Source organism: Lipotes vexillifer, unplaced genomic scaffold (assembly GCF_000442215.2).
Source record: "Lipotes vexillifer unplaced genomic scaffold, Lipotes_vexillifer_v1.1 scaffold19, whole genome shotgun sequence".
In the NCBI taxonomy this organism is placed as follows: Eukaryota; Metazoa; Chordata; class Mammalia; order Artiodactyla; family Lipotidae; genus Lipotes; species Lipotes vexillifer.
Window position 1 is genome coordinate 1,245,434 of NW_006793856.1, and position 10,255 is coordinate 1,255,688.

At 40.5% G+C, this 10,255-nt stretch overlaps 1 protein-coding gene across 1 annotated transcript in view; it reads right to left on the reverse strand.

Annotated features, from left to right (window-relative positions):
• Positions 1-266: 266 nt before the first annotated feature.
• The window catches only part of EDNRB (endothelin receptor type B), a 22,777-nt gene continuing 12,788 nt past the window's right edge, over positions 267-10,255 (reverse strand). The window contains exons 2-7 of the mRNA XM_007466795.1: positions 7,171-7,283; positions 6,831-7,035; positions 5,086-5,235; positions 4,550-4,683; positions 3,619-3,727; positions 267-779 (exon numbers count right to left, since the gene is read on the reverse strand). Coding sequence (XP_007466857.1) covers positions 645-779; positions 3,619-3,727; positions 4,550-4,683; positions 5,086-5,235; positions 6,831-7,035; positions 7,171-7,283 — 846 coding nt within the window. The 3' untranslated portion in view covers positions 267-644. The remainder of the gene's footprint in view (positions 780-3,618; positions 3,728-4,549; positions 4,684-5,085; positions 5,236-6,830; positions 7,036-7,170; positions 7,284-10,255) is intronic.

Consider the following 10,255-nt stretch of genomic DNA (forward strand, 5'->3'; position numbering starts at 1 on the left):
TCTCTCTCTGTCCCTTTGTGACATTTGATCTTATCTGAATGTAAAGTTGAATATTTTCAAAAACCTCAATCTCTCTGATACTCCCTCCTGATCATTTAAATATGTCTCTAACATCAAAAAAAAAAAACACCAGCTGAACTGCTTTCATATTTTGTCTCCAATTACAGTCCAACCAATGGTGTGAGACTATTAATAGAAAAGTTCCTTTAAAAGGTTTTTAAAATTTTAAATTGAGTAATTTAAATTTCATTTAAAACTTCTGTTTCGCAGCAACACATTTATCCTTTTCATCCGATTCACCTTAATTTAAAAAATAAACATCTTTAATAGGAATTCTGAGTGAGCTCAATTTAAACGTTAAGTGGTGTATGAATATACCAGAAGTTCGGAAGAGCCACATTGAAGTGCTGACTGTAAAGGATTAAGTGCTTTCACAATGAGGCTTTCTTAATTCTCATCGCTTTTCTTCTCATGCTGTAAACAGCTCATAAAATGTCATGAGTAACTCTGAGTGTTAAGAAAATAATCACTCTTACATTTTTACATCGTTTTGTGCAAACACACAGTTGTTTTGTTTTGTTTGGCGGATGCCTCATTGTTTTAATGATTTCTGTCCAAAGTAAAGAAAATGAATATTCCTTCTTTCAAGATGAGCTGTATTTATTACTGGAACGGAAGTTGTCATATCCGTGATCATTAGCTTTGAACTTTAAGCACGACTGCTTTTCCTCCAAGGACTGCTTTTCTTCAAATGACTGGCACCAGCAGCATAAGCATGACTGTACAAAACAAAGTAACTCGTTATATAAGTTTACATCAGTTACACTATCACAACCCTTCCTACTCTCCAGAATTCTGGCTTTCTTTGCATGATATGCAGTTCTGCCAATTTCTTTCCATGCCCTCTTATTTTCCCCTTAAAAACATATAATTACATAAGTAGTATATGATAATTCTTTTAAACTAGAAAATACAGAGAGGAAAAAATGTACATAATTAAACTTCCTCATCTTTTAATTCAAATTGAAAGAGAAAGCCACTCTTAATTCTTGATACTTACTCTTGATTACATGAGAAATACTTTTAATATTTGATAAATACATAACTCAAGACTTTTTCCTATGCAAATGGAAATATTACCACACACATATGTACAACATGACTGTATGTGTGCATGTTTGTGGAAGTGTGTGTATAATTATGTTAATAAAACTGGACTATACATACTACTCCATGGCCTTGACAGTGACATAAACATCTTTCCATGTCAATAAACTTAATATTACATCACCATTTTTTTCAGCCACGTGTTTAATCTCATGTGACTTTTCAATACTGTTACACAATAAGGTTATAAAGTATATGTGTCTCAGTTTTAGTCATCCAGAGTTTTTCTTGGATTTTTAAAAATCCTGTTAATTCTGTTTGTTTTCTGAGAATTTATATGTATAAGAAAATGTGAGTTCCATTGCTTTCTGTTCTGTAAAATGAGGGACATGATCTGGTGACATTCTCTTCTAGCTCTAAAATCTATGAGTTTATGAGTAAGCAGAGAATTTTATAGACTGCCTTTGATTTTACAAGGAAGCTAAGTTCTCGGTTTTCCAATAATGAACTTCCAGTGGAACCAAGCAGAACCAAGGCACCACGCCCTCCAGTACAAAACCCAGCAGTTAATAATTAGGACAACAGAGCCACAGCCTCAGTGTCTGATGCACGTTCCCCAGTTGTTGTACAGGTGCGGTAACTGCCACCAGAGGGAAAAAGCTAACTCCATGATGACCAGACTGTAACCATGACATAAGCTGCATCATCCTGAGCAGTACTGAATCTGTGGCTAGCACAAGTCCAACAACGAGCCTCAAGAGAATGGGATTAACATTATTGCTCATAATAATCTGTATCTTGGTGGGCAGCGAAATAACTGTAGCTTGCTCTGCCCGTGTATGTAAGCACGCAACTACAATAAAAGTGTCAGCAAAGAGATGATACAGACCCATGTTGACATCTTCCACTCTGAGAATATGGCGTCCCATGTCAGCCTGAAGAAGTTACAGAAGATAGACCTTTGCCCCTAATCCCATGGAAACGGAATGGTGTTTGACAGTGGGGAACTGAAAGCAGCTCTTTTGCCCCTTTCCTGTGTGCCCATTTCTGTTCCCCTCTAACCTTGAAAGAATCTAATTATAGGAATGTGATCACTAAGCAATTGAAACTAATTCCTGACTTATGCTCTCCTGAATGCACACCATGCCTTGTCTAACCTGTCGATTCTCTTCCTAGATAAAAACAAGTAAGACTAGCTCTCTACCCACAGTAGCCCCCCCTAAGCAATCCTGCATGCAGACCACTCGGGCAAGATAACATCTGAAGAGAGAGCCAGCCAGTCTGTCCGCAGGGGAGAGGCAGAACCCAAACTCCTGCCTTGATGATTCATTGAGATTCTTCCCCCTCCATTTTTCCCTTTAAAAACTGTCATGGCTGAGCAGAATCTTTGGTGTTGGTCTCTGGACACGAGTCTACCACCTCCCCAGACTGCTGGCTTTTCTGATTAAAGCACCTTTCTTTTCTACTGACACTTGCCTCTCGAATTATTGGCATATGAGTGGTGAGCAGCTGGATCCGGGTTCTGTTACACCAGGGACAAGTGAATCATTCCCACATAAGGGAAGGGAATATTTTATTTATGCTAGATTGTTGAAGGAGTGAATGAATGGGTGGATAGGTGTTACACACAAATGCAAGCAGGCAAATGAGGAATAATTTCACATATTCCACATCAAGGAGCACTTCTCTGCTATAGAATGAAGGCAGAAAAGTGGAGGTAAAACCTGAATTAAACTGCTTTGTTTGACTCGTTATTGTCACCTCTGCATGAAAAAGAAACTAACTTAGTTATAATCTACAGTGTGCTGCATAGTCCAAAATCTTCCAAAAATGGGAAGAGTGCCTTTAATCATGTGTAGCTCTTATTTTATCATGTGATATTTGTCAGACATCAATGCATGCAATTTTTATTCATTTTCTGTGTAACTCTACGAGTAAAATTGATTAGTTGAGGCAGTAGGGAATGGTTGACTGGGATTTGTAGGCAGAAATCAATTATAGTGATTTATGAGCAAAATTCACATTTAAAAAGAAACATCTAGGGCTTCCCTGGTGGTGCAGTGGTTAAGAATCCGCCTGTCAAGGCCGGGGACACAGGTTCGAGCCCTGGTCCGGGAAGATCCCACATGCCGCGGAGCAACTAAGCCCGTGCACCACAACTACTGAGCCTGTGCTCTAGAGCCCCCGAGCCACAACTACTGAAGTCCGTGTGCCTAGTGCTGGTGCTCCGCAACAAGAGAAGCCACTACAATGAGACGTTCGCGCACCGCAACGAAGAGCAGTTCCCGCTCACCGCAACTATAGAAAGCCCGTGCGCAGCAACGAAGACCCAATGCAGCCAAAAATAAAATAAATAAATACATAAAAAAGAAAGAAATGTCTATCATGTAATACTAGGGGAAACTGCAAAACAATTGACTAGATCTCTTTGGATAGAAATATTAATAGTTTGGAAGGGTTATATTTGATGCCAGATTAAAAAGGGCTTTTGATTTTCGAATACTCTCTTACCTTAAAGCAGTTTTTGAATCTTTTGCTCACCAAATACAGAGCTATTGGGTTAATACAGGAATTCAGGGAGGCCATGTTGATGCCAATGTAGTCCAATACCAACAAAAAGCTGCAAAAAATAATACAAGACATGTCTGTAAAAAAATATGCTGCTATGGACATATATTCTTTACAGACTTTTGTGTTTTTGTGAACAAAAAAATTAGCCATTTACAATGGTTTTGACTTTATCACTAGTCTTTGCCAATTATGATCTCTCTCTCTCATTCTCTGTTCCTGTCATCGCCTCACCCCCCATACCCAATTCTCTCGTTTAAAATGAACTCTCAGGACTTCCCTGGTGGCGCAGTGGTTAAGAATCCACCTGTCAAGGCAGGGGACACAGGTTCGAGCCCTGGTCCGGGAAGATCCCATACACCACAGAGCAGCTAAGCCCATGCACCACAACTACTGAGCCTGTGCTCTGCAACAAGAAAAGCCACTGCAATGAGAAGCCCGCGCACTGCAACAAAGAGTAGGCCCTGCTCGCCGCAACTAGAGAAAGCCCGCGTGCAGCAACGAAGATCCAACGCAGCCAAAAATAGATTAATTAATTAATTAATAATAATTTTTAAAAATGAAATCTCTTTTGGAAGCGCTGAGGCTGGATGAAAAGAAAGGATTTACAAAGTGCAAAGGAGAATCAGACCTAATGTTTTCAATTGTGCTACTCACTCATTTGGACAACCCTGGCTCTCCATTCCCAGTGTTCTCCTAAGTCCCTTTACCTCTCCCTTGGAAATAGGAGTAAAGGTAAAAAAAACCGGCCATCTTATTTGCTCCCTAAGGATTAGAAAAATGGTACTCTCTCTTCTTGCCAATGAAAGGAATCAATGGACAAACTTCTGAATGGCATTTATTTACACAATTATTTCTATGTTACCTTTCTTACCTCAATAGTTCACATCTATTGGGATCATTCCGATCATAAAGAGTGAGCTTCAAAATCCTGCTGAGGTGAAGAGGAAGCCAACACAGGACAAAGACAAGGACCAGGCAAAATACTGTTTTGGCCACTTCCCGTCTCTGAAATAAAACCACAGTCAGACACTGAATAGATGCCTCATTATAATCACAGCGTTCCCACTTTCCAAACAAAATATTTAATATCATTTACAAAAAATCAGTGGCATTTGTAAAAATTCAGGACACTGAGCTTTAAACTGAATAGCTCATGTGAATTAGACTGAAAATGATTAGAGAGTCATCCTTAAAAAGTAATGGCTCTTTTTACATCTTTTTAGACTACGTAGAATATCTCCAGATAGATAATATAAAAAATATTCTTTGTATATTAAAAAATACCAGCACAAGAAAAAGGAAGTATGCTGTGGTGTATGATAATTTTAGTTTCTTATCACCACGATAATTTTCATATTCATAATCAGGATTGTAATCATGAGTCAGCAAATATTTCTATTTTCTTACCTGCTTTAAGTGATCATTTAAAGCAATTTGCATGCCACTCTTCTTTCTCAACATTTCACAGGTCATCAGGGTATAAAACAATGCAGTGATGGCCAATGGCAAGCAGAAATAGAAACTAAATAGCCACCAATCTTTAGCTGTCTTGTAAAACTATGGGGAAGAGAGAATGTTATACTTAATATTCCTCTGTAAGAAAATCTTACATATCAAACGTTAAGTTAAAAAATACTCATCAAGGAGAAATTATCTTTTAAAGTCGATCCATTTTATAAATACTATGTAGAATCTTTCAGGCCACGTCTGCTGAACAAATAATTAAATTAAATGACACAAACTTCCTAAAAAGCATTTCAATTCTCTAAGGAAGTGTGCTATCATTACACATAAAAATGTAAGTAATTGGGCAAAATTTTAAATATTTGGTAATTCAAATACTTTTGTCTTCACATAGGCAAGTTATCCTTAAGGAATTCTTTGTGTGAAATACCACATCTGAATGGGTAAAGATATCCTAGTGTTTATGGGAGTTTTTCACTTTTTAACAAGTTTGTTTATTGGAAAAGCAGGTAGGAAGAGGTCTATATTAATCATTTACCTAAGGGATGTATACATCTAACCTATCAACTAAAAATCAAAGCTGCTTGTAGCATGCCTTTTTTCTTATTCTTTTTCTGCTTTTTTTTCTTTTTTTCTTAAAATTGTTGTTCCAGATATGTCTGTGTTGGAGTAGAATTTACGTAATCTGTGCAGTACTTTTCCCATTTTAACTAATAAGAAACAAGAGGGCTTCCCTGGTGGCGCAGTGGTTGAGAGTCCGCCTGATGCAGGGGACATGGGTTTGTGCCCTGGTCCGGGAAGATCCCACATGCCGCGGAGCAGCTGGGCCTGTGAGCCATGGCCGCTGAGCCTGTGCTCCGCCACGGGAGAGGCCACAACAGTGAGAGGCCAGCGTACCGCAAAAAAAAAAAAAAAAAGAAAAGAAACAAGAAAACAGCAGTCTCATTCTCAATCTCACATGAATGTCCCTCTTTATTCTTTTGTTTACCATGATCTATACATATATTCATAAAGCTTTATCTCGTCTTATGTGTAAAATAGAAAATAATCATTGGTGACATTTGGACCAGCCCCCTTTGCATTAACTCCTCTTAACCCATTCTGTTGGGAAGAGCCTTTTACACTTAGTATCTATCTTCTGATGACCAGTATTACCATTCTTTTCCTATTTCCTGATTAAAAGCTCTTGAATAAATGGCCAAGACGAAGTTCTTTGCAATGGCAGCTTTCCCTTTAGAGAGAGGACAAGCTTGTTATTCATACCGAGCTTCATGGATTCACATGGATTCTGATCAATCCATCCACACCAGGGCGACTTCTACTTGATCATTCCCTGAGCCACACATTCCCTCTGATGACTGCTCTGCTGCTTCATACAGAATATGTAGTAGCTGCCAGTCCTTATGGGAATTTGAGTAGAGAAGCTATAAATTCAAATCGATTCTCTCATGTAAACTTGGTTTATCTGTGTTCCTGAGCACCAGGGGATTCTTGGAAAAGTAGTGACCCAGCTCCTTGCAGCCTGGGTCATCAGTCACCATTAACCCCACAGCCCTAGGACCTACACTCTTAATTCACGCCAAGCACAGTCATAAATCGGTAGCTTCCCAAGAAGAGGAGATCAGGGGAAAAATAGCTAAATATTTATAAGGCAACAACAGAAAGGGGGACAAAAGAGTAAAATTTACCTGCATGAAGGCTGTTTTCTGAGTGGGATGGAGCAAACAGATTCTCAGATAACTTCCTTTGTAGTCAGTGGTAATCATATCAAAACCCACGGCTTCAGGGACAGCCAGGACCACGGAGACCACCCAAATTAAAACAATTTCTACTGCTGTCCATTTTGGAACCCCGATTCCTTTAATTCGACTCCAGGAAGCAACAGCTCGATATCTGAAGAGTAAAACATAATCATTTGCCAAGCTGGCAGAGCCTAGTTTTACTGAATTAAACAGTTTATTTTCTAGGCGGCATAGCGATCACTAGGATAGCAGTCAGGATATACCTGGCTTAGATATATGCTCTTACCTGTCAATACTTAGAGCACATAGACTCAGCACAGTGATTCCCACAGAGGCCTTCTGTATGAAAGGCACCAGCTTACACATCTCAACTCCAAAGGGCCAGTCCTCGGCAAGTAGCTGCATTGAGGAGACATGAAGCTCTGTTAGGGAGATTTTCACAGGGAGCCCTTCTGAACTCTATGTATCACTTAGTGGAGACAAATGAACATGGAGAGTTAAAATAACAAATTCCAGTTCTTATTCTTTTTCTCATAGACTACTCCTCTGAAAAGCACTTGTGTTTGATATCTGGAACAAGCAAGTGAATTGGGAATAATGAAAGGGCAGCCAGTTCAGGAGAATTAGCTGTACACAGACAGTAGCTTAGGGTCAAGGTCTCCTCTGCTGCAGGGCCAACTGGGGCCAGTTGCTTAAGTTCCTCTTACAAGATTGGGCCTGCAGTGCTGAAAATGCCTCTCATACTGTTATAGAGTCTCAAATGCTCAGCTGGTGACCAAATCAAAATAAAGTTAACTAAAAATAGGTGACGTGGGACTTCCCTGGTGGTCCAGTGGTTACGACTCCACGCTTCCAATGCAGGGTTCCATCCCTGGTCGGGGAACTAAGATCTCACATGCCATGTGGCACGGCCAAAAAAAAAAAACCCCCCCAAAAAGACAAATGTTTCTTAGCCAGAGAGACTAGACGACTCCTATGGAGAACAGTGTGCGTGTTCGTGTACTTTATTCTTCAGTCTAGTCAACTTGACTGGTCTGTAACTCGGCACACAGCTCCTTGAACCAGGCAGGCACACTCCTTCCCTAGGGCTTCACTTGAGGTTCTTCCTTATCTTGGAAGGCTTTTCTCCCACAGATCCACTTGGCTAACTCCTTGACCTCCTTCAGGTCTTACTCAAATCTCATCTTTTCAACATGACCTACCCTGACCACACTATTAAGTATAGGAACTGGTCAGGCCTCCCCATCTCCCTCATCCTACCCCACTGCCCGTTTCATCCAGAGCACTTATCAACTCCTATTGTATATATTATACCATACTTGTTTGGTTAAGTTTTTGCTGTCTGGAACCCCTAGCCCATCAAACAGAAAAGAACTTCTGCAATTGCCTAGTACAGTTCCTGACACAGAGCAGATGCTTAAATATTCAGCCCCCTAAAATATATAGGCAGTGGCTGTCCAGCGAGCAAAAGACTTAGTTCTTGGTACTGTACATATATTTCCGTTTATCTGACTTCAGACTATGCAACCATCTATTGTTAAACTCAGTGATTTTCTTTTTTAGGACAACTGGGTGTGCCCCACCCTGGTAAATGAATCACTTTAGGTAAACATCTGGGTCGAACATTCATGAGGTTTTGAAAATAAAGAAAAGTATTTAAAATCTACGTGTCTGTGTGTGCGTTTTAATGTTTTAAAAAATAACCTTCCAAAAGTGAAAACTATTTTGAAACACAATTGAGTCTTTCCGTTCTTTCACTCGTGAAGGTTCTTTGTGGAGTTTGTCATGCTGGGTGATTGTTCTGTAACTAGAGCGGCACCCAAAGCTGAAATGTGTGTTTCAGTACGAATATGACTCGGAGCTCCAACGTGGAACCAAGTTCATTTCTAAAGTAGACATGAAAAGTTACACCAACATGTAGAACAAATGTTGGCATACTTACAGCAAATATGCTTTTTCTAGGGTCTGAAAGCCTGCAAGGCCAGGCAGGCAACAGAAGAGTGGAGGAAGCCAGGTGTAAGAAAGTCATTGGTGTCAGGAAATAATAGGGAACAGAGGGGTCTGGGGTAAATCCTGTCTAAATGGAGCTGCTGCTAATAGACTTGATGTGATTTTTGCCAAGAGACCCCCAATACAAAAATATCTTGATTTTTAGCCCCAAATTGGAATTTCTATATGAAATCTCACAATTTATAAAAATTGTCAACAAATTCATATTAAAAAAAAATAACACTGTCAGATAACATTGTATTAACAAAATATTTTTATGTGTCAGACCGGCCTCTAACTTGTGACCTCTGCACTAATGAGCTGACTTATAACTCTGCCTGTTCATTCATTCATTCAACGAACATTTATTGAGTACCCACTATGTGCCATACACAGTTCGGAGTACAGAGTGCCTATCAGTGAACAAGGCAAACTCCCTGCTCTCATGGAGCTTACAGTCTAATGAGGGAGGCAAACACAAAACACATAAATACTTAATATGGTGTCACACAGGCGGTGTCACCATACTGAAAGATTATGGTGGAATTTAGGGAGCTTTCTTGATAGGCTTCTCAGCAAGGTCTCTCTGAAGAGGCAACCTGCAGTAGGGACCTGACTAAAAAATGTAAGCCATGCAAAGAGCATTCTAGGCAGAAGAAAGAGCAAATGCAAAGGCCCTGAGGTCAAAAGAAGCTTAGTGAGAGGAAGGGACAGCAAGAAGGCTCTCAAGCCTGGGGTTGAGTGGTCCAGGCCAAGTGTCTAGGAGATGTAGCTGCACAGGGAGGAGTCTGAATGGTTTTTTTTTGTTTTTGTTTTTGAGGAAATCCATTGCAAGATTTTGAACAGGGAAATGGAAAATGGCATCATCTTATTTATGTCTTTTAAAACATCGCTCTGGGGACTTCCCTGGTGGTCCAGGGAATCAGTCTTCCAATGCAGAGGACGCAGGTTCAATCCCTGGTCGGGAGGCTAAGATCCCAAATGCCGTGGGGCAACTAAGCCCAGCACGCTGCATCTACAGAGCTCGCGTGCTTTGGAGCCTGCATACCACAACTAGAGAAGCCAGCGTGCCGCAACTAAGACCTGTGCAGCCAAATAAGCAAATTAATTAATTAATTAATTTAAAAATATAAAAAGATCACTCTGGAAACTCAATGTAGACTAGAATGTAGAGTCAAGAAAGGAAGTTTTGTCCCTGGTGGCGCAGTGGTTGAGAGTCTGCCTGCCGATGCAGGGGACACGGGTTCGTGCCCCGGTCCGGGAAGATCCCACGTACCGCGGAGCGGCTGGGCCCGTGAGCCATGGCCGCTGAGCCTGCGCGTCCGGAGCCTGTGCTCCGCAACGGGAGAGGCCACAACAGTGAGAGGCCTGCGTAACGCAAA